General features: G+C 36.1%; 1 protein-coding gene across 8 annotated transcripts in view; it reads left to right on the top strand.

Annotated features, from left to right (window-relative positions):
- PDE10A (phosphodiesterase 10A) overlaps window positions 1-24,533 on the top strand; it is a 669,061-nt gene that overhangs the window by 619,070 nt on the left and 25,458 nt on the right. For all 8 annotated transcript variants that reach the window (XM_050789384.1, XM_050789383.1, XM_050789385.1 and 5 more), the window contains one exon: window positions 6,215-6,387. In XM_050789384.1, coding sequence (XP_050645341.1) covers window positions 6,215-6,387 — 173 coding nt within the window. The remainder of the gene's footprint in view (window positions 1-6,214; window positions 6,388-24,533) is intronic.

Genomic DNA, 24,533 nt, shown 5'->3' with positions numbered 1-24,533 from the left:
AATTTAATAACAAACAGATTTATTGAGCACCTTGTATTTGCCAACACATGTTTTAAGCACTGGGGATATAGTGATAAATAGAACAACCACAAATCCTTGTCCTCTGGAACTCACAGTCTAGAGTGAGGAAGGCCTGAGTTCCCTGACTTCGGCCCTCACGTTGTTCTTCTCATTGGCCCACCATCTGGCACACCCATGACTCTAACTGACAGTGGTATCCTGAGGACTCTCAGACCCGTGTGATTCTGCCTAGTGCTCAATAGGACTTCTGCCCAAGCACCTGAACCCTGTATTCCGTATGGCCCGAATTGTGCTTTGGTATTACACTTTAGGTGCCTTTTGTATTTTGTATCTCTGTGGTGGCAACCTCATTGACCCAGGAAAGCAGGCTGATGACCTTAGAGTCACCATTTTTCCCTTCTTTAGCCTTATCTTCCCATCCCTCCATCCTGTTACCACCAAGTGCTGCTGATTTTATGTTTCATCAAAAGACACCTACAAGCTTGACTAATTAAGATGCTATCCTTGGGTAACAGTTAAAAATTCCAACTTCCAGTCATTAAAATAGAACATTATGTAGTTTCATGATATGAATGCCTGTGATACTTCTGTTTATCCACAAGAGACTTTTCCCATTGCTTTCTTGATCTGCATTGCCACACAGATGATTGTGAGCATGGCACTGCCCATCCTCGGGTCACACAGACGGATACAACATAAGCAATTTTGTGTATGATGGTTGGAAATAGTTCCCCATCAGGCATCTTCACAGGTGTGTGTTGCATATGTGGCTGCTTATTGTAGTTTTGCCAACCTGAGTGCCAGCTTTCAGTATGGCTGCCAGTGGTGTCTACTGGATAAGCAGGGCATTCAGGAGAATACTGCTAGCTAACACAGTGACAACAGCAAGCAAGGAGAATATTACCATAGATTTGAAAAAGCTATCCTTCAATCGCTCTGTCTCTCTCTCTCCCTCCCTCCCTCCCTCCCTCTCTCTCTCTCCCTCCCTCCCTCTCTCTCCATCTCCCTCCACACACACACACACACACACACACACACACACACACACACACACACACACTCGCACATACACACACACGTTACTCATGGTAGAGAAAAGCAGGAAGTGTGTATTTGCTCACAGCTTGCCTTGACCTTGGTTACAGTGATAGGGATGCAGTAGATAATCCCATGTTGAGTGGGCAGTGGGAAGAGATTAAGTCATGAAGTAAGGGTAAATACAAGACCATTTGCAGAGAAGGTCAATCTGCATCCCTGAGCTTCCCATTGTGTCTTAATGCTGGCCATCAGGATTGTTTTCATGGTGTTCGGGGCCGTTGCTGTGTAGAGGTCATGGTGGACATTTAGCAGAGAGGAAACTCACTTGAGTCTCTAGTAAATGGTAATCTGGCCCCTCTGACCACTACAGCTCCCAAGTGGCAAGCACCGTCCCTACTTGACATCCCAGTTTCAGCCTTCCTTGTATTTTGTCTGTTTTTCCACCTTTTCCCCCTTATCCATCAGTGTTTCCCTGAGTGTTTTTGTCTCAAATCCATCCTCCAAGTATATGTCTGAATATGTTTTTCTCCTGTTTAAAAGTCATTAGTGGCTCTCTGGGGCCTCTGGAATAATTTTCTGTTTTCTCAGTTGATATACAAGTCTTTTATGAGTGGCCCCTGTCTGTTCCAGGACTACAGTATCTGCTCTGCTTCTGTAGTTTCAGACCGTATCTTAACTCTGTGCCATTGGCCGGGTTCCCTCTACGTGTAATTACCCACACCCTTTCTGTGGTCCCCAACTCAGGCATGACCTCATCCAGTAAAATTCTTTGACTGCATCCCCACATCACTGGGGTACAGCACTGCCCCCTTTTGAGCGCCTGAGCACCTCAAGCATACATACGTCTTAGTGGTTTGTGTTTGTTTGTTTGTTTGTTTTTAACATTGTATTGACGTTTTCTGTTTGTGAGTTCAGCTTCCCACCTCTTCTGAATTAGAAGCTGTTAAGGAGAGTCACTGCCCCTTCTTCACCCCTGGACTCACAGGCTCATCTCTGGGGCTGTTGATATGGGCACAAGTGGAAGTGTGAAGGTAGAGCATGGGGAGGGAAAGATGCAGAGTGGGCAGAACCAGCACTCAGAGACTGAACCTGAAGCTTTATGTAAGGTTAGTGAGTAGCTGTGTCCGGTGGGACAGAGAGCTGAGACGCTGAGCAGGGGAAGAAGGCAAGCAGATTGCTTTCATGTGAGGAGACTGTTTTGTGTGGACAGTTACATCCAAGAACGTAGGTGAGCTTTGTTTTCTTGCCTAAAACTTACTAGCTTACAATTAGTAATGGTGATTGAACCATTATTGCTGGAATATTAAATCAATTTATTCTGTTTACTCATGAGATATTGATTATTTTGAACATTGAAACTATACTTTTTTCTTTCTTTTGCCTTCTTTGAATACCCCATTTTGACTTTGAAAATAGTCAAAATTTTAGAAAACAGACCAATTAGGAATGATTATTCTCATTATTAAGAACATTTCCTTAATATTCCACTAATCTTAAATTATCTGTTGCTTTTGAAATGTGATCATATTTCAGAAAATTATCTATTTATATCAACATTTTGGGATCCCGTGGCTTCTTACTACTCTTTACAGCAGCACTATTTCTGTGACTCAGCTAGAGAGTTCTTCCAATTTGTCTACACTAGGTACAATTTGCTGTTGTGTATTACAATTATACTTAAATTATTGTACTTATATTCAACTGTACTGGTAATCTAAAATACGTGACACAGTGGCTAGTTTAAATCCGTCCTTTTCTACAGCTGTGTTCTGAATAGAAAAGGTATTTGGCTATCAAATTCATTTTTAGGCATACATTTGTTTGTTTTTTCATCTCTCCTTTAACTCTGACTGTAGAAGTTTTACTGGTAGATTTTATCATCATCATCATCATCATCATCATCAATCATCACTATTATAATAGTAATCATTTTATCATATATTGGGTACTTACAATGCACCAGAAACTTAAATGTTTTGTACATATTTTAATACAGTTTATTTTTATTATATCCCCATGAGATAGATATTATTATTTATTTTCATTTTACAGATGAGAATAATATGCATCAAAGAGGTTAAGTATTCTATTTGTCACATCACTAATCAGTGGCAGAATGACATTAAAAACTAGAATTATTTGGCTCCAAAATCTGTGCTCTTAATTACAGTACTATAATGCTTCCTAATATGTGGTTTGATGTACTAGGTAATTAAATTTCAAAATCAGTATTATAGATACTTTAAAGGCATTGCCATCATGAATGTTTGATGCACTTAGTTGCATCATTGACATTTTTTTTCCGAAAGTAGTGGTTCCCTAATCCTCCAGCAGTGGACAGAATACTAAGAGCCTTTAGGATCCTCATGATTAAGGGCTGGAAGGAGTATTGACAATCATCTATTCAAGGCAGTCCCGGGGTCATCTTTCAGCATCAGAACCAATTTCAACATTGTTTCCATTCTCTAATACCAGATCTCAGCCCCAGCGTTGACATACAACCAGAGCCTACCTGTGGGCTTCCGTAGAGTTAAGAATTATATGCTGTTCACCCGCATAAAGTTTTAGAAACATTCCTAGGTATAAAAAGTCTACTATTTCCTGCTCGATTGATGCAAAATGGAATCAACTAGCTTGAATTAACATAGACTTCAAACTACGTAACTATAGTAAAATTATCAATTGGTGTATAAAAGTATTATAATGCATTATAAGGATTTATTATGTGTTAACGAATGTGAGGTTGGAGGTTTAAAGAAGACACTGTTTATCTGCTATGCTTCCTTGCTTGTGTCTCCCTTCCATATTTTCTTTAGTTTGGGTAGCAGCAAAATGCTAGATTCTCTTAAAGTAAAGGGAGACATGGCCGGGAGCAGTGGCTCATGCCTGTAATCCCAGCACTTTGGGAGGCCGAGGCAGGTGGATCAAGAGGTCAGGAAATCAAGAGCATCCTGGCCAACATAGCGAAACCCCGTCTCTACTAAAAATACACACACACACACACACACACACACAAATTAGCCAGGTGGGGTGGTGCATGCCTGTAATCCCAGCTACTCGGGAGGCTGAGGCAGGAGAATCACTTGAACCTGGGAAGCACAGGTTGTGATGAGCAGAGATCCGCTCCAGCCTGGCGACAGAGTGAGACTGTCTCAAAGAAAGAAAGGGGAGACATTTATTTTTTGATTATTCATTAATTCCCTTTACTCTTGTAAATTATTGAAGGGGACAGTAAATGAGTTAGACCTTTTCATTATAAAAGCCCTCTATGGAGCTTTTTCACCTAGTTTCCTTTAATACTGAAAAGTAATGACTCTGAAGTAGTCAGTAGAATATATAAATTCTTTAAAATAAATCTTAATTTGTTCTGGGCCAGTCGATACTTTTGGGACTCTGATAAAAACGTGAGCTGATAGATGACATACGCAGTGTGTAGAATTGCAGTGAGCTTGTAACTCTTTTGTCCCCCTACAGAATTTATAGAGCCTAGGCTAAATTTAGAGATATTTCTTTTTAAATGTCAACAGCAGACTAGAATATTTTATATACTCTAATTTAACAAGTTATGGTGATAATTATTGGTGATAAAGAGAGTAAAGCATACAAATACAAAGCATAAAATCGTAGCAGCTGTGATTCCCTTCACATGACCTGCTGAAAGCAGATGCATGCATGAGCACCAGCCAGATATGCTGAAACATGTTCATGAAGTGGGAAATAGAGGTCACAGGCATTCAGTGTTGAAGCAGAGGCTACCTGCTTCACTTAAGTTGTGGTCACATCAAAGGAAAGCAGATACCATAGCATGAATCCGAGTAAATATTTCCTTCTTATAACTTTCTACAACAAAATTGAAGAGAGTTGAGGTTGGATGAAAATTGAATTCAGCCACCAGCCCAGAGCTTGAGCCCCCTCCCGTTGTCCCCATCAGTCACTAACCAGCCTGTGCTCAAACGGCTCATCTCATAGCATCTCATGCATAATCCATGTGGGAACTCTGAACTAATATAAGTTTTATAATTTGAAAGTGAAGTCATGTATTTGAAACTGCTTTTGTAAACTATAGAACTTTCTACAAATGTAAGGCCTTACTACTGTTATTGTCAGGAAAATAAATAACTAGACCTGAGTCCACTTGCTGCATTTATCACACAGTAATTCAAATACTTCTGAGACTTTAACAGCAAATAATATGGGGCTATTCTGATAATTGAAAGCAAATGGTGCATGTACAGTTTCATTTAAGAATATGAAGAGACAGTGCCTTAGTGAGATGTCTAATTTTGTAAAGAAATATACTTCAATCATTGTTTTTACTGTATTTTAACTCAATAAATGTATGTTAAAAGTGAAATTAATTAAAAATCAACTTTGAGTAGTACTATATTGACTAATAATGAAAAATATCTAAATAATTGATGAATCAAAATTATTATTAAGTTTTTAAAAGATTAATACACGAAGGATATTCTGAGTGAATAGAATCCAGATTACCAATGTTCTGGTCTTGTTTAGGGTGATGATCTGCCATTTCCACCTCCCTTGAGAATAGAAGATGATTCTAGAATCACCTTCAGTGATTTGTGTTGTAGGGAAAGGTACTCTTGCCCTTAGAGTTTTTAATGTGTTTGAATAAACATTTTATTGAGGTTGTAGGACATTTTCTTCTAGGATACAGAGAAATATATTACTACCCATTAAGCATGCTTTGATATGTTACAACCTGAAGTGGACAAGGATACAGACGCCTTTTTAAGGCCATTAAGGTTCTAGTATGATACGAAAATTACTCAAGTTTTTAATTTGCTTAAGAGGAAAAGTTTTAACTTAAATATTTTACATTTTCCAGTTTTTTAACTATTAGAAATATCCAAGAACTAGATATATTTAAATCACTGGGGTTTTATGGTAGTAAATGATGTTATTGTAGTTATAGTAGTTTATTTAAGTGGTAGTTTCATTGTTTCTATAGCTTAAAGAGAAACCAAAATGTAATTTTCATTAGTCATTTCTAACCATTCTTTTGTTTCCCCAAAACCTTTCTTTAGTGTGCCAAATGTCATTGACTGATTATATTGTTTCAAATAACTGAAAATGTCATAAGATTAGAGTTTGTGCTTGTTATTGGTGGTTTTTATTTGTATTTTTTCCATAGCTGGAAGGGCACAATATCTTCTCCACTCTGAGCTCCAGTGAATACGAGCAGGTGCTTGAGATCATCCGCAAAGCCATCATTGCCACAGACCTTGCTTTATACTTTGGAAACAGGAAACAGTTGGAAGAGATGTACCAGACCGGATCGCTAAACCTTAATAATCAATCACATAGGTAAAAAATAATTTTCAAAAGCTTAGAAGCCCAGGAAGTATTATCTGGAATAAATTGATACTTAAGAAATGTAATGTGGCATAAGTTTATATTTGAAAGAAGGAAAGTAAAAAACTTACATGTTTTTCATTTTATGTACATCTTGTTTATATTTACTTTAGACATTTTATTGTTTGACAAGATTACTGACAGTGTCCAGTGAGGATAATTAAAGTACAGATTGGAAGTTACACTAGTCACACAGGGATTGGCACTTTTCAAAGGGAAGGCTGGCGTGATGTTTCCCCAAGAGGTCCCTTCTTGCATTGATCACCATTCAGGGTGTGGCCATTGGCCTCAGAAACTCAAGAGCAAATGAAAATGGATTCCATTTTCAGAATCCAGTCCTATTAAGCAAGCTAATGTGATTGATATAGAAACTGGACTCTCCTTTTATTGATCTGTAATTGTATTAGGCAGTCACAAGGGTGAGAATATTGGCATCCCATGGGGTAGAAAGCCAAGTAGCGATGAAAAGTTTATTTGGTGAACATGGAATTACCACAAGGAGGATTAGATAAATTAGATATCCTAATGGAATCAGGCTAAATTAGTCTGATGCCCTTTTGTTTTTGAGGATGGGTGTGTCTTGCCTAGTGGATTTAGAAATAGGTCAGGTATGTTCATTATGAACCTGTTCACCCATCTGTATATTAGATCTAAGTTCATTGGCTAACCTGCCATCTCCCCTTGACAGTTTGTAGTGGTGACACTAGCTTTTATTGCTGTGGCTTTGTGTTTGCATGTCTGACCAACTTCATCTTAAATGAGGACATCTTTATCCTTCGGCTGGTGAGCACTTACTTACTGCTTCTATGCCAGTCTTGCTGAATTTGAATTTATACTTTTTTTAGGTGTTCTGTATATCTCCTCTGTGGTTCATTAAGTACTGATCCTACATTTTGTTCTTTGAGACAGACTGTTTTAAAGTTCTTAGAAACAATTCACTATTCACTCAGGTACATCAAATACAAAACACAAATTTTGCAAATGACTAATAAAGTTTACCTCTTCAAGAATAAATACCATTTGTATAATGATATTGATGCCTTTGGATAAGTAGCAGTTATTTGTGATTCAACTTACCTTCAAACTGGACAGATCCAGATTTTGTAGAGTTTGAAACTGATACAATTTAGGGAACCTTATTTAAGAAAGACAATACAAAGGTATCTTGTTTTCACACATGACAGTTTGAAGACATTGCCAGGGCCTCTTCCAGGACCATGCAGAGTGTTGGTGTCAGGGAAGAGCCCCTAAACATCAGTTAGGGTGTTCTAGCATGTCTTTCTTTTCCTTCAGCCCAGATGAGAAGTGCGGTCTACAGTCTTTATGTCTCCAACAGGTTGTGTGTAGTCCTTGTTCCAAGACCTGTAGAAACAGGTGTTTGTTCAGTATTTTTTTATGGCAATCAGAAGATCAGGGAAATAGAGCCTTCATGAAATATCCCTTGGTTTCCTGAAACCCATGCACTTTCCTTTTTTTCTTTTGGAGTTGTAAATAAGAATCATGTAACTATTATCTAGTTTCTTGAATATAATCTTTTCAGCAGAATGATTACAATAATTATTATAAAATAGGAAATTTAAACATTTACTTGAAAATACCATCACTTTTGGCACTCATGTACATATGTGTTAGTGGTACATGTATAAATAATTTTTGACATATAACTTGAAAAGCAATTAAAACAAACGTGTATTGAAACACGCATTGAAAGACAATGCATGTTTGTTTTAATAATTCAAATAATGTAGAGATATAAAAAAAGAGTAATATTCTATTTTTCTGCATTCCAGTATCAACTATCTATTTGATGTAATGTCATCTTATGCATTTTTCTGTGATTTTTTAAAGGTAGGGGTGTGTGTGTGTGCATGTGTGCATACAGTATGTTAAGACATAACTCAGATGTATTACAAAATATATTTCATAATAAAGCAAGTCACACAAATTTTTTGGTTTCCCAGTGCATATAAAAGTTGTATTTACACCACACAGTCTACTAAGTATGCAATAACATTATGCCTAAAAAATGCATACCTTAATTTAAAAATGCTTTATTGCTTAAAAATGCTAATGATCATCTAAGACTTCAGCAAATCATAATCTTTTTACTGGTGGAGGGTCTTGCCTAAACATTGGTGGGTTCTGACCAGGGGGTGGTTGTAAATCGTAGGACGGTAGGGATGCATGTGGCAATTTATTTTCTTCTTTTTTAAAGATGGGGTCTTGTTCAGCCTGTCAATATGAAGTGGCATGATCATAGCTCACTGCAGCCTCAAACTCCTGGGTACCAGGGATCCTCCCACCTCAGCCTCCTGAGTAGCTGGGACTACAGACACACACCACCATGCCCAGCTAATTTTTTTCATTTCTTATTTTAGAGATAAGGTAGTGCTTTGTTGCCCAGGCTGGTCTCAAACTCCTGGCCTCAAGCAGTCCTCCCACCTCAGCCTCCTGAGTAACTGGGATTACAGGCAAGAGCCACTGTGCCCAACTTGGAGGTGGCGATTTCCTAAAATATGACATGAGTGAAGTTTGTCACATCAATGGACTCTTCCTTTCACGGAAAATTTCTCTGCAGCTTATGATGCTGTTTGATAGCATTTCACCTGGAGTAGAACTTCTTTCAACATTAACGTCTTCTCAAACTCTGCCCCTACTTTGTCAACCAAGTTTATGGAATATTCTAAATCCTTTGTTGTCAATTCAACAATGTTCACAGCATCTTCACCAGAAGTAGATTTCATCTCAAGAAACTTCCCTGGCTCATCCATAAGAAGCACCTCATCCGTTCAAGTTTGATGATGATTGCCTCAGTCATCATTTTCAGGCTCCACGAGTTTCTACCTACCACATCTGCAGTTTCTTCCTCCACTGAAGTCTTGAAGCTTTGACTACCTCCTGTGAATCATGAATGTTCTCAATGGCATCTAGAATGGTGAATCTTTCCAAAAGGTTTTCAATTCACCTTTCCCACATTCATTAGAGGAATCATTATCTATAACAGCTATATTCTTACAAGACATATTTCTTAGATAATAGGACTTGAAAGACAAAATTACACCTTGATCCATTAGCTACAGAATAGATGTTGTATGAACAGGCTTGGAAACACATTAATCTTGTGCATGTCCATCAGAGCTCTTGAGTGACTTGGTTCATTGTCAGTGAGCAGTAACATTTTGAAACTAACCTTTCTTTCTGAGCAGTAGGTTTTGATAGTAGGCTTAAAATATTCAGTATATCGTACTCTGAACACACGTGCTATCGTTGGGGCTTTGTGGTTCGGTTTATCGAGCACAGACAGAATCCACTTAGCGTAATTCTTAAGGACCCTAGAATTTTTGAAATGGTAAATGATCATTGGCTTTACCCTGATATCACCAGCTACATTAGCCCCTGACAGGAGTCAGCTCATCCTTTGAAGCTTTGGAGCTAGACATTGACTTCTCCTGTCTAGGTATCAAAGTCCTAGATGTCTCTAATAGATGTTTTGTCTATACTGAAAATCCATTATTTAGTTGAGCCACCTTCATCCATTATCTTAGCTAGATCTTCTGAATAACCTGCTGCAACTTTTACATCAGCATTTGCTGCTTCAGCTTGCACTTTTTACCGTGCTTTAAACCTCTCGAACTAATCTCTGCTACTTTCAGGCTTTCCTTCTGCGGCCTTTTCACATCTCTCAGGCGGCATACAATTGCACAGAGTTAAGGCTTTGCTCTGGATTAGCTTTTGGCTTAAGGGAATGTTTGATCTTCTATCCAGATTACTAAAACTTTCTTCATATCATCAAGAACACTTAAGTGCTCATGTGTTCACTGGAGTAGCACTTTTAATTTCCGTGAAGAATTTTTTCTTTGCATTCACAACTTGGCTGTTTGGCCCAGGAGTCCTTGCTTTCAGCCTATCTCAGCTTTAGATATGCCTTCCTAAGTTTAGTCACTTCCAGCTTTTGATTTAAAGTGAAAGACATATGACTTTTTTTCACTTGAACAGTTGGAGGTCATTGTAGAGTTATTAATTGGCCTAATTTCAATATTATTGCTTTTAGGGAACAAGGATGTTCAAGGACAGGGAGGGAGCTGGGGGAGCAGCCAGTTGGTGGAGCAGTCTGAATACACGCAACACTTATCAATTAAGTTCACCGTTGTATGTGGGTGTGATTCATGGCACCCACAAATAATTGTAATGGTAACATCAAAGATCACTGATCATAGATCACCATGACTGATACAATAAAATAATGAGAATATTTGAAATATTTCGAAAATTACCAAAATGTAACACAGAGAATCAAAGTAAGCACTTGCTGTTGGAAAAATGGTGCTGATACTGCTGTACACAAGGTTGCCACAAAACTTTCCAATCTGTAAAAAAAAAAAAACCAAAAACACCGTATTTGTGAAGCACAATCAGGCAAAATGCAATAAAACAATGTATGCCTGGAACGTATGTTGCCATCAATTTATACATATATTAAATTCTCAGAAAAGGCTGTAGAAATTCACATGCCTTCTAAGATAAAGGTGAAAACCCCTTCTCAGTAAATACGCCGTTCTCTGACCACTCACTATGTTGAGGATGTTTCTCAGTAAATACGCCGTTCTCTGACCACTCACTATGTTGAGGATGTTTCTCAGTAAATACGCCGTTCTCTGACCACTCACTATGTTGAGGATGTTTCTCAGTAAATACGCCGTTCTCTGACCACTCACTATGTTGAGGATGTTTCTCAGTAAATACGCCGTTCTCTGACCACTCACTATGTTGAGGATGTTTCTCAGTAAATATGCCGTTCTCTGACCACTCACTATGTTGAGGATGTTTCTCAGTAAATACGCCGTTCTCTGACCACTCACTATGTTGAAGATGTTTTTATGTTTGTTTCTTACTTACTATTCTTACTTCTGTGTGTTTATTCATAAGTTTTGCTTATTTTTTGTTGAATTGTTTACTTTTTTATGTATCAGTTTTTATTATATATTTTTGTTAAGGATATTAAAATTTTCTGTTATATATTACAGATATTTCTTTACATGATTTTCAAAAAACTTATTCGGATTTTCTTTTGAAAACAAATTTAGTTTCAGGAGGACAAATTTTTGATCTTTTAAAGAAATCAAGTCTCATAGTAACAAATAATTAAAATTTTCTTTACGTATTTTTATAGATTTAATTTTTATATTTAGATCTTAATTCTTCTAGAGTTATATTTTTATGAACATAACTTTATTTCTGATGGAATGAATTGATACTATTAATGAATAATCAGGTTTCTTCTGAATTGAATTTATTACATTTTCTCATAAACTTGGATAATTCTTTAGACCCTGTAAACCATTTATTACTAATTATCTAATTCTCCACTACAGTCATACAGCTTTGATTCTATAAATATGTTAAAATGTATCATACATACCTGCTCAAATAATCTTTACTTTCAATTCATGGAAATTGTCACTTCGTAAAAAATGTTTTAAGAAAAATGTCAAACTTACATTAAAGTAGAAATAATCCAATGTACAGTCATACCTAGATTCAAGAATTGGCAACAGTTTACCATGTTTTCTTTGCTTGCTTTTGGAGAATGGGGAGTGTGCCATTTCAACATAAATTACAGACCTTATGACCTTTTGCTTTTTTCAACATTAATATTTAAAATTAAAAAGAATATTCTCCTTCAGACTTTATTTTTCAGTCAGAAATATCTATGTTGACATTTTAATTGCAGTTTTATGACATTTATTTACTCACTTTAAAATGAAAGTGTGTTGTCTCTTCTAAGAACATGGCATGACTCTGTAGTCATGAATAAAATTGTACAGTTTGTTTACATCCCTCCTGTAGCTTTCTTGATAAAATTATATGGATTATTTTACAGATTTCTTCACTTGTGAATGTAATTTTTCTGATTTCCAACTGGAAATACAGTTTCCAATATATTTAAAATTATGAATTACATAGATACGTTATTTTTGCTTCATATGTTTTGAAACTTATTTGGTGCTTACACATTTAGATTTATTATGGCTTCTCAGTAATTTACCCTCTCATCAGTGTGAAATAAATTCTTTTTTTCTGCTGATGCTTCTTAAAATTTTCTGTGTCTAAAATAGCCACACAAGCTTTCTCATGTTTACTGTTGACATATCATATTCTTTCATAATTCTTTACTATCTCAACATCTGTCTTTGCATTGGAAGTGTGCCTTGTTAACAGCAATAGTTGAGACTTGCAATCACTGCTTTTTAATGTACTGTTTAGTCTATTTGCATTTATAAGTTGTCTAATTATCCATTTTCTATTTGGAGCTATTTGTGTTGGGGGAGTGATATTTCATTCTATATTTGCTTTTGTTTTTTCTTGTTATACCCTTTTAAAATTTTCAAGTGGTTGTTCTTGAGTTTACAGTATGCATTTTTATTAGTCTGCTTTGAATTAATATTATTTCAACTTTATTCAATGTAAAAAACTTAAAAAAATTCAATTTATACCTCTTTTTGTCTTTTCTGCTATTGTTATATATGTAGATATTATTGCTACATATGTTATACACCCCACCTAGGTTGCCAATATTTAAAAGAAATGGGCTGGGCGTGGTGGCTCACACCTGTAATCCCAGCACTTTGGGATGCCAAGCCAGGCTGATCACTTCAGGACGGGAGTTCGAGACCAGCCTAGCCAATATGGTGAAACCCCATCTCTAATAAAATACAAAAGTTAGCCAGGTGTGGTGGTGCATGCCTGTAATCCCAGCTACTCAGGAGGCTGAGACAGGAAAATTGCTTGAACCCGGGAGGTAGAGGTAGCAGTGAGCCAAGATCATGCCACTGCACTCCAGTCTGGGCAACAGAGCAAGACTTCATCTCAAAAAACCAAGAAAATAATTTAGGAAAAATAGTTTGTTTTTTTGTTTTTTGTTTTTTGTTTTTTTTTTTGAGACAGAATCTTGCTGTTGCCCAGGTTGGAGTGCAGTGGCGCGGTCTCAGCTCACTGCAAGCTCCGCCTCCTGGGTTCACACCATTCTCCTGCCTCAGCCTCCCGAGTAGCTGGGACTATAGGCTCCCACCACCACGCCCGGCATTTTTTTGTATTTTTAGTAGAGATGGGATTTCACCGTGTTCGCCAGGATGGTCTTGATCTCCTGACCTCATGATCCGCCTGCCTCAGCCTCCCAAAGTGCTGGGATTACAGGCGTGAGCCACCGCGCCCGGCTAGGAAAAATAGTTTTTTATATTTTCACATGTATACCATTTCCTCTGCTTTTAATTCATTCATGTAGGTCCAAATTTCCAACTTCTGTCATTTCATTGAAGCCCAAAGAACTTCCTCTGGCGTCTCTCAGTGTGTTGGCGGCAGGTTCTTTGAGGTGTGTGTATTTTTTTGTTTTATTTTTTAATGTAAGAATGGCTTTATTGTGGCTTCACTTTTTAAAGATATTTTCACTGGACTTAGAATTCTTAGTAGACAGATTATTTTTTCAGCATTTCACGAAAGGCAGTAAATGGTCTTCTAGCCTCCGCCTGTTTTTTTTTTTTTTTTTAATCCTGAGAATCAGCAGTTGTCGCTGCCCTGTGTGTGCTGTGATCTTTTACCCTGACTGCTTTTACAGTCATTCTTTTTGATGTCCTCTGAGGTTTCTGAGTCTGTGGGCTGCTGATTTCAGTGAAGTATGGAGAAGTTTCAAGCATTATATTTCTTCAGATGTTTTTTCTGCCCCAGTTGTCTAACAGAAGTGTCAAGAGTGTCTTCCGTTAGACCCCTTTATACTGTGTTACAGGTTATTAAGGCTCTGTATGGTTTTTCACTGGTAATGGTTTGTGTAATTTGTTGTGATCTGTCTAATCTCACTGTTTTTTTTTCCTAATATTCTGTCCAATCTGTAGTTAACCTCATGTAGTGATTTTTTAAAGATACACACAGATGCGCATGCACGCGCACACACAGCCACACACATATGCATATATATGCATATATATATATATATAAAAAATATTTTCAAGTTCTGGGATTTCCTTTTGGTTCATTTTTATAGCTGCTATGTTTCTCCTGAAATTCCCCATCTCTTCACCTATCTTTTGTAAATATATATTTTCCTGAAGATTCTTTAGCATATCTGTACATTATTTAGAAATCATTGTCTGAATTTTTGCTATCTGGCTTTTCTATGAGTTTTGTCTTGTTTACTGATTTTACTCTAGACTGTGTAATACATTTCTCAGTTTCTTTACATGGCTAGTAAATTTTTTTTATATTTGTATACTGCATTATGGATAACAAGCTCCGTTATCTTTCTGGATGCTGTTGTCTTTCTCTGAAGGTAATTAACTTTTATCCTAGTGACCAGTTACATTTCTCATGAATCGTCCTAGATATGTGAGTATGTTCCTTTAAGCTTTAGTTGGGTGGTTCTGTTTTTGTTTTGGCCTTGTTACCCTCTGTCAAGGATTTGAAAGGAGTATGAATTCAAATTTGGGGGACTGCCGCTTCTGTGGTTCTCTCTGCTTTCTAGGATTTCCCTCCTCAATTTATGTGTGTTCTGACATGCCCGGTCTCTCCCTTCTCACTGGGCCCTGACTTTCTTTTGGGCTGTGTTTATGATATGCCCTTAGTAGAAAAGCTGTCTAAATAAGGATCTCACCCAGCGTGGTCTTGCCTTACAACGTTTAAATCTTCTCCCACTTACAACGTTTAAATCTTCTCCCACTTAAATCTTTAAATTAGTTTTAAATCTAATTTAAATCTAATTTAAATCTTTAAATCTTCTCCCACTTATGCCAGTTTTTAGGTAGTAGACAGCATCTTCAAGATTTGTTTTTAGTTCTATCTAGAATTTATTATTATTATTCTATTATTACCAGAATCTTAAAACTTTGTTTAGTATCTCGCCATTTCATTATATACTCTTTATCAGCTGAAAAGTTGTATTTTAGTCTCTTGGCTTTTTAAAGCATATAGTAATGTCATCTACAAATGAATAAAATTTGTTCTACTTTTCTGATGTTTGTATGTATTTTGCTTTCTGGTCTGACTGCATAGCTAGAATTTACAACACAACATTAGATTATTGTGAAGAAAGCAAGCACGTTAATATATGCATGACTTTAATAGACATGAGTTTAGAGTTTTAATTTTTAAGGTAGTATTTGATGTATCTTGATAAATCATGTTTATCATGTATAAGGTTTATCGGTATCAATGTTCTATGGATAGGTTTTTCTCTAATTTCTTAGTGTTACTGATTTCTTATTTGATGAATACATTTTTAAATTTTCTAATTTTGTGCCACTCCTTAATTTCTTGAATTCTACTTTTCCATGGAATTAGTTCTTTAATATGCTAAGGAAATAAAACTTTTCTTTTTTAGCATATTTGCATGTAATCTATTAATTTTGATATATAGTTGTTTTTTTGGTATCCTATAATTTGCTATAAACTATTGATCTTTCTTTCTGATCTGGAAAACTTTAAATAACTGATATTAACCATTTTGGGAAGGTTCATTTAACCATTTGGGGAAGTATTCATTTGTGAAACTATCTAGTCACCTTTTAAATTTAAATTTAATTTAATTTACTTTTTTGAGACTGGGTTTTGCTCTGTCCTTGAGGCTGGAGTACAGTGGCACAACCACAGCTCACTGCAGCCTCGACCTCCCAGGCTCAAGTGGTCCTCCTACCTCAGTCTTTCAAGTACTTGAATAGCTGGGACCATAGGCAAACACCATCATGTCTGGCTACATTTTTTTATTATTTGTAGAGACAGAGTCTTGCTGTGTCGCCAGTGCTGGTCTTGAACTCCAGGGCTCAAGTGATCCTCCCACCCCAGCCTCCCAAAGTTCTGGCATTACAGGCATGAGCCATCGTTTCCAGCCTATCACCTTTTTAAATGAAAAATCTTTAACAAACTTTCAGTGTCTTTTATGGTTTGGGGATTTGTTTTGTTTTTGCCACTTTATTCCATCTCTTGGGCAATGTATTATGCTACAAAATTATCTTTTGCCCTGAGATTTAAAACTTCATAAAAATATATGCACAGATTATTTTCACTTAAAATTTAATTGACATTACTAAATTTGTATTTATATCTGATTTTTAGTGTTTTATATTTTTATTTCTTCCTTTCTTACGTAATCCGACTTGCATGGGAATTTTTAATTACTCCTTTTTAATAAAACTAACTTTTATAAAATTTTTCATTTATTTGCTGTCTGTTCTTTCATCAATTTTAGCTTTTATTTTTATGCTTTCATTATACTTTTGGGTTTTTTCCTTGTTTCTCTGATTGAATAGTAATGAAACAATCATATTATATGTATTATAATCTGGGTGTTGACTGAATTATAACTTGCAAGTTTTGATGAAGTATTTTTCATTAGTTTTTAGATTATTTATTTCTGCTTTTGTTTTCTTGTTCATATAGAGGTTATTTCAAAGTAATTTTCTAATTTCTAGATACTTTGGATGTTTGCTTGGTTTTTTTTTTTTGTTTTTATTTTGTTTGTTTGTTTTTTGTTCCTATAGACTTCTTTGTATTGTTGTAAACAGAATATAACTATTAAATTAAAATTTTATAGTTGATCAATATTTTCTTTCTGGCCAAGACACGAAAGATGATTGTTAAAGCAACTTTATTGAGGTATAATTACACTAATTTTAAGTTTTGACAAACGCAACTATTACCAGAGTCATGGTAAAGGTATAAAAAATCCTGCCACCACTTTACCCTTTCCCAATCAAATTTCCCTGCACCAGGCATAGAAATCAATGTGTTCTTTATTTATAGATTATATTTGTGCCTTAGTCCCTTCAGGCTATTATAACGAAATACCATAGACTGGGTGGCTTATAAATGGTTACTTCTCACATTTCTGGGGTATGAGTATTCCAGAATCAAGCTACTGGCAGTTTGAGTGTCTCAGTTTGAGGGAGGGCCTGTTTTTGGGTTCCTAGAGAGCCATCTTCTAGCTGCCACCTCACCTGATGGGAGAAGGGAGGGAGCTCTCTGAGGTTTCTTTTATGTAGGAATTAATCCCATTCATGGGGGCTCTACCCTCATGACATAATCACCTTCCAAAAGTCCCACCTCCAAATACTAACATGTTGGGCATTAGGATTTAACATATTAATTTTAGGGGAAAGAAGCATTCAGTCTGTAGCAACTTGTATTATCTAGAGTTACAAATATCTAGAATAACAGTAAGTGCTTTTCTGTTTCTGATTCCTCCTTCCTCTCTTCTTTTCTGATGTTTTCACTATTCTGGGTCTCTAGCAATTCCATGTGAATTTTAGAATCACCTTGTCAATTTCTACAGAAAAGCTAGCTAGGATTCTGATGCGGATAATGTTGAATGTGTAAATCAATTTTGGAAGTATTGCCATCTTCACAGTATTAAGTCTGTGTTTATGGGATGCTTTTCCATTTAATTATTGTTCTTTAATATTTTTCAACAATGTTTTCTAGTTTTCAAGCCCACATTTTGTACTTCTATTGTTAAATTTATTACTAAGGATTTTATTGTTTTGATAATATTGTAAATGAAATTTTGTTAATTTTATTTCCACATTGTTTATTGTCAGTATCTAGAAATAATCGATTTTTGTACTACCGATTGTATATCTTGACACCTTAATTAACTCATTTCTTCTAATAATTTTTTGGTGGATTGCTTAGGTTTCTCCATATGCACACAAGGGCATTTGGTCTTCAAATAGAGATAGTTGTACAATCAATTGTATTCAGAACCTGTCGTCTCTTTCTTTTCTGTGTGTGTGTGTGTGGTTTTTTTGTTTTTTTTTTTTTTTTTTGAGACAGAGTCTCACTCAGTCACCCAGGCTTGGAGTGCAGTGGCACAATCTTGGCTCACTGTCCCCTCCTTCCCCTGGGTTCAAGTGATTCTCCTGCCTCAGCCTCCCGAGTAGCTGGGATTACAGACACCTGCCACCACGCCTGGCTAATTTTTGTATTTTTAGTAGAGATGGGGTTTCACCATCTTGACCAGGCTGGTCCTGAAGTCCTGATCTCATGATCCACCTTCCTTGGCCTCCCAAAGTGCTGGGATTACAGGCGTGAGCCATGGCGCCTTGCCCATTTCTTTCTTTTTATTTAATCATTGGTTTGGCTTATACTGAATATCAGTGACAAGAGAAGACATCCTTTTCTTGTTTCTGAGTTTAGGGGGAAAGCATCTAGTCTTTCAACATTAAGTATAATATTAGATATGGGTATTTTATAGATGAACTTTATCAGGTTGAGGAAGTTTCCTTCTAATTCTGGTTTGTTGAGTGTTTATTTTTTTATTGTGAATGGGTGTTGGATTTTATCATATGCTTTATCTGAATCTATTGAGATTATCAAGCAGTTTTTGTTATTTATTTTATTATTAAGGTGCATTAGATTAATTGATATTTAGATGTTAAACCAACCTTGCATTCCTGTGATAGATATCAAGTAATAATGGTGTTTAGTTGTTCTATATATTGCTGGATTTGGCTTGATAGTATTTTGTTGAGGACATTAGTGTCTGTATTCATAAATTGTACTGCTCTATAGTTTTCTTTTTTGTGGTATTTGTCTTATTTTGGTGTCAGGGTAACACTGGCCTCATGGAATTAGCTGGTGAGTATTCCCTCCTCTACTATTTTTTGGAAGCGTTTATGAAGAATTTCTATTAATTCATCTTCAAATGTTTGATAGAATTTACCAGTGAAGTCATGTGGGTATAGATGTTTCTTTGTGGTTATTATTTTTCCCTTTGACTACTAATTCAGTCTTTTTACTTGTTATACATCTATTCACATTGACTATTTCTTCTTGTGTCATATTTAGTCACTCATGTCTTTCTAGGAATTTGTCCATTTTCAACTAAGTTGTCTACTTTATTGGCATACAGTTGTTCATTGTAGTTCTTTATGATCCTTCTTATTTCTGTAAGATTGGTAGTAAAGTTCCCTTTTTCAATTCTGTTCTTTATTAAGTTGAATCTTCTTTCTTTTTCTCCCTCTCCCTCTCTGTCTTTTGTCAGTCTAGCTTAAAAGTTTATCAGTTTTGTTGATCTTTTCAAATAACCAGCTTTTGGTATCACTGATTTTTTCCTAATGTTTTCCTCATCCAAATTGCATTTATTTCTTTTGTAAGTTTTATTTGTTTCCTTCTGTTTGCTTTAGTTTTAGTTAGCTCCTCCTTTTCTAGTGTCTTAAGGCAGATTAGGTTATTGATTTGAATTATTTCTTCTTTCTTAATATAGATGTTCATAGCTCTAAATTTTCCTCTAAATACTGTTTAACTGCATCCCATGAGCTTTGATATATTGTGTCTTTATTTTCATACATCTCAAGGGATTTTCACATTTCCCTTTTAATTTCTTCTTTGATACATCTCAAGGGATTTTCACATTTCCCTTTTAATTTCTTCTTTGATACATTTATTATTGTATTCATATTCTAGGACTGCTGTAATAAAGTATACCACAAACCAAATGGCTTAAAACAACAGAAATTTATTTTCTCACAATTCTTAAGGCCAGAAGTCTGAAATCAAGGTACCAGCAACATTGGTTCCTTCTGGAGGGTTCAGAAGGACCATAAGTTCAATGCTTCTCTCCTAGCTTTTAACAGATGCTGGCAAGTTTAGGCATTTGTAGTCTATGAGTGTATCACTCCAATCTCTGCCTCCATCATCACATGCCAGTGGTGAGATCCCTGTGTGTGTCTGTGTATTCACCTGGCATCCTTCCTTCTTTGTATCACTTTCCTCTTCCTATAAGGACACCAGTCATATTGCATTAAGGGCCCACATTTTTCCAATATTTCCTCATCTTAACGAATTATGTCAGGAAGAACACTATTTCTATATAACGTCACATGCTGAGGAACTGTCAGGACTTCAACATATCTCTTTTGGGGACACAATTTAGCACATAATAGTCATGTAAGAATTTGTTTTAAAATTTCCGTACAGTTTTGAAGATTCCAAGTTTCTTTTTGTTATTGATTTCATTGTGGTCAGATAACATATTTTGTATTATTTTTATTCTTTTAAATCTAATGAGACTTGTTTTATTTCCTAACATTTAATTTAGCCTGGGGGATGTTCCATGTGTACTCAAAAAGAATATATATTTTGTTCTTGGGTGGCATGCTCTGTACCTGTCTTTTAGGCCTGTTTATTGATTTTTGTACTGCTGATCTTGTATCTTGAAATCTTGATGAATGTGTTTATTACTTCTAATGCTTAGACATCTCCGTACACACATAAGATTATGTCATTTCAAATAGAGATAATTATATAATTCTCTTTTAATCTGTTTGCCTTTTATTTCTATTTGATTATTGTCTGGCTTGTGCTGAATATAATTGACAAGAGCAGACATTCTTCTTGTTCCTGTTCTTAGGGGGAAAGCATATTGTCTTTTACCCTTAAGTAATGAGCCCCCCAATATTAAGCCTTTGATGTTGATCTTCAAACAGAATGTGAGAATATATTCTCAGTATTTATGTTTAATAAAGGTCTTATAACTTTGTAAAGTCAATAATAAGATAACCCAAGAAAAAATTATATGAAAGATTTTTACAGAATTTAAAGCCAATAAACACATGGCATTTTCTCAACATCTCCAATCATAAGGTAAAACCAGGGTGGTGTACCATTATGCACCCACTAGAATGGCGAGAATTACAAAGACCAACAGTATCAATTGTTGACAAGCGATATGGTTTGGCTGTGTCTCCACCCAAATCTCATCTCAGATTGTAATCCCCGTGTGTCAAGGGAAGGGCTTGGTGGGAGGTGATTGAATCGTGGGGGCAGATTTCCCCTTTGCCATTCTCATGATAGTGAATGAATTCTCACCCAGATCTGGTTGTTTGTAAGTGTGTGGCACCTCCCACTTTTCTCTCTCTCTCTTTGTTTCTGTCTCTTTCTCTCTCTCTCTCTGTGTGTCTCCATCCTCCCGCCCTGCGGCCATATAAGATAATACTTGCTTCCCTTTCACCTTTGCCATGATTGTAAGTTTTCCAAGGCCTCCCCAGCCATGTGGAACTGTGAGTCAATCAACCCTCTTTTCTTTATAAATTACCCAATCTCAGGTAGTTCTTTATAGCAGTGTGAAAATGGACTAATACAGCAAGGATGTCAAGCAGCCGAAATACTCATATATTGCTGGTAGGCATATGGAATTTGTACAGCTACTTTAGAAGACACCTTAGTTGCTTTGTTTTTGTTTTGTTTTGTTTTAATAAAGCTGAACATGTTCCTACACGGTGTTCTAGCAGTTCACTCTGAGGTATTTTTATTTCAAGAGGAAGGAAAGTGTACTTTCACACACAGACTAGGATACATGTTCATAGCAACATTACTCTTAGTATATCCCACCTGGAGGCAACCTAAATGTCCAGCAACAAGGGCTAGATACACAACTTTAGACATTTAAACAATGGAATACTGTACTATTCAGCAGTTTTTAAAATTATGGACTCTGAATCATGAAACAACATGGTTGAATCACATGAATGTTAATCTGAGAAAAATGCTTACATACTACTGTATGATACCATTTTAATGCAGTTCTATAACAGGCAAAACAATAATGTTAGTGATTGTGCTGGAATTTAAACTGGCAGTTGCTGGGGTTAGATGAGAGACCTTGACTAGAAAATGAGAGGTTTCTGGGTGATAAAAACCTTTCTTGTCATCATTGGTGTGGTCGTTACAGACTGCATATATTTTCATACTCATCCAATATCCTTCAGATTTATGCATTTCATTCTATATAACAGAACCTAAAGTATAAAAAATAACATGATCTAGAAATCTGCTGTGATAAAATACAAAGCATTTTGTTTCAAGTATTTTGTTCTTAAGATGTCAATTACCTCAGTATCACTTTAAATGAAATAATTAAAAGATTAATATAGAATGATCCTTAATTCACTAAGTGAGATCTTATCTCACTGTGAGGTGATTAGGAATTGATAAGCTCGTAGAAGCGGTCCACAGAATTCTGCTTTATAATGAGTAAAGTTATAATGTACTTAAGAACTAATAATCAGTTCAAAATTCACACATTTACATTGCTGTGATGGCTAATTATGTAAGGAATTGCCCAACACAAGCCATTTTTTGCTGTCGTAGGAGATGGACTATGTAGAATTTGGTCACTGGAAGGCTTTTACCACCAGCGCAGAAATGCCCTCATGGCTATTAGAAACCCTTCTCTTCTCCTCACCATTTTCTAGAGCTCCTTATAACACTCGAGTTAACATAGACATCATTTCCCCTGTTATGAGGATGTGGACTCCTCCACCTGTCCTTTTCAAAGATTTGCTATTGCTTCCCATGTTCCCTAGGTGGCACCATCTGTATCTTTACAGTTGTTTCTCCCATCTGAAGTCTGCAGATTGATGCTTTACCTCAGTTGTAGAAATAACTCAATTGGAATTCAGTCACTCAGTTGAACAACTGATTTGAGTTATTCAAATAACTCAGTTCTCATCTATGCAGATGTGCAGGTACCATCTCCAGCTCGAAGTGGCTTTTATATCTTACTCTTTATTTTCTTGTTTGGACAATTCATGTTCAAAAGAAACAAGATTAAGTATGCTCTTAGCTGATGTCGTTGGCCTTAGGACTGATGTGGTTATACGATAGGCACTTGCCTCCGCTGCTGGTTATTCTTTCTTCAGGATGGCTCATGAGTTTTCTCCATACTATTCATAAAGGATACTTCTCCAAAATTATTTTTTCTCTGTTAAGGTATGGTCTTAAGCCAGAAATACATTTCCAGACTGGTTTTCTTTATTATACAATTTACCTTTGCTTATCAGTGTGGTGTCATGCCTTTACTAACAATTCGTCTTTTCTTTTGGAACCTAGTTCCAGCTGTTATTTCTGATGTGGGCATTTATCTTAGCCTATAAATTTTCCCTCTTATTTGAAACTATAATTCTTTTTTGAATTAACCAACTTTATTTCTTAAAGAAATTTTAGATTCACAGAAAGATTGGGTAGAAAGTACAGAGTTCCTCTATATCCTGGTCCCCACACATGGACAACTTACCCCACTGTTGGTATCCTGCACCAGAATGGTACGTTTATTACAATTAATGAACCAACATTGAATCATCATTATCACCTAAAGTCTGTAGTTTACATTAGGATCCAGGCTTAATGATGTATGGGTTTGGACAAATGTATCCACCATTTTAGCATCACACAGAAGAATTCCGCTGCCCTAGAAATCCCTCGTGCTCTGCCTATTCATTCCTCGCTCTCCACAACCCCTGGCAATCCCTGATCCTTTTACAGTCCTCATACCATTGCCTTTTCCAGAATATCATATAGTTGGAATCATAGAGTAGTTGACTTTCAAATTGGCTTTTTCCACAAAGTAATATGCATTTAAGTTTCTTCCATGTCTTTTCATGGCTTGATAGCTCATTTCTTTTCAGCATCAAATAATATTGCATTGTGTGGATGTACCAACATTCATTTACCCATTCATCTACTGAAGGACACCATTGTTGTTTCCAAGTTTTGACAGTTATTTGTAAAGCTGTCTATACATCCATGTGCAGGTGCTTTTGTAAGCATAAGTTTCCAACTCCTCTGGGTAAATACTAAGGAGCATGATTACTGGGTCATATTATCAGAGTGTGTCTAATTCTGTATGAAATATACCAGACTGTTTTCCACAATGGCTGGACCTTTTTGCATTCCCACCAGCAATGAATGAGAATTCCTCTTACTCCCTATCCAGCATTGGGCATTGTTAGTTTTCTGGATCTTGGCCATTCTAATAGATGTGTAATGTTATCTCATTGTCTTAATTCACATATTTATGATGACATATGATGTGGACCATCTTTTCACATGCTTATTTGCCATCTTTATATATATTTTTAGTGGGGTGTCAGTTCATGTCTTTAGCCCTATTTTATATTTGGGTATTTTTTTTATTGTTGAATTTTAAGGGTTCTCTGTATATTTGTGGTAACGGCCTCTGATCAGGTATGCCTTTTGCCAATGTTTTCTCTCAGTCTGTGGCTTGCCTTTTTACTCTTTTGACAGTGTCTTTTGCAGGGCATAAATTTTTTAATTTT

This window comes from Macaca thibetana, chromosome 4, assembly GCF_024542745.1.
Source record: "Macaca thibetana thibetana isolate TM-01 chromosome 4, ASM2454274v1, whole genome shotgun sequence".
Lineage (NCBI taxonomy): Eukaryota > Metazoa > Chordata > Mammalia > Primates > Cercopithecidae > Macaca > Macaca thibetana.
The sequence above is the reverse complement of the archived record's forward strand: the minus strand, read 5'-3'. Positions and strand labels throughout refer to the sequence as shown.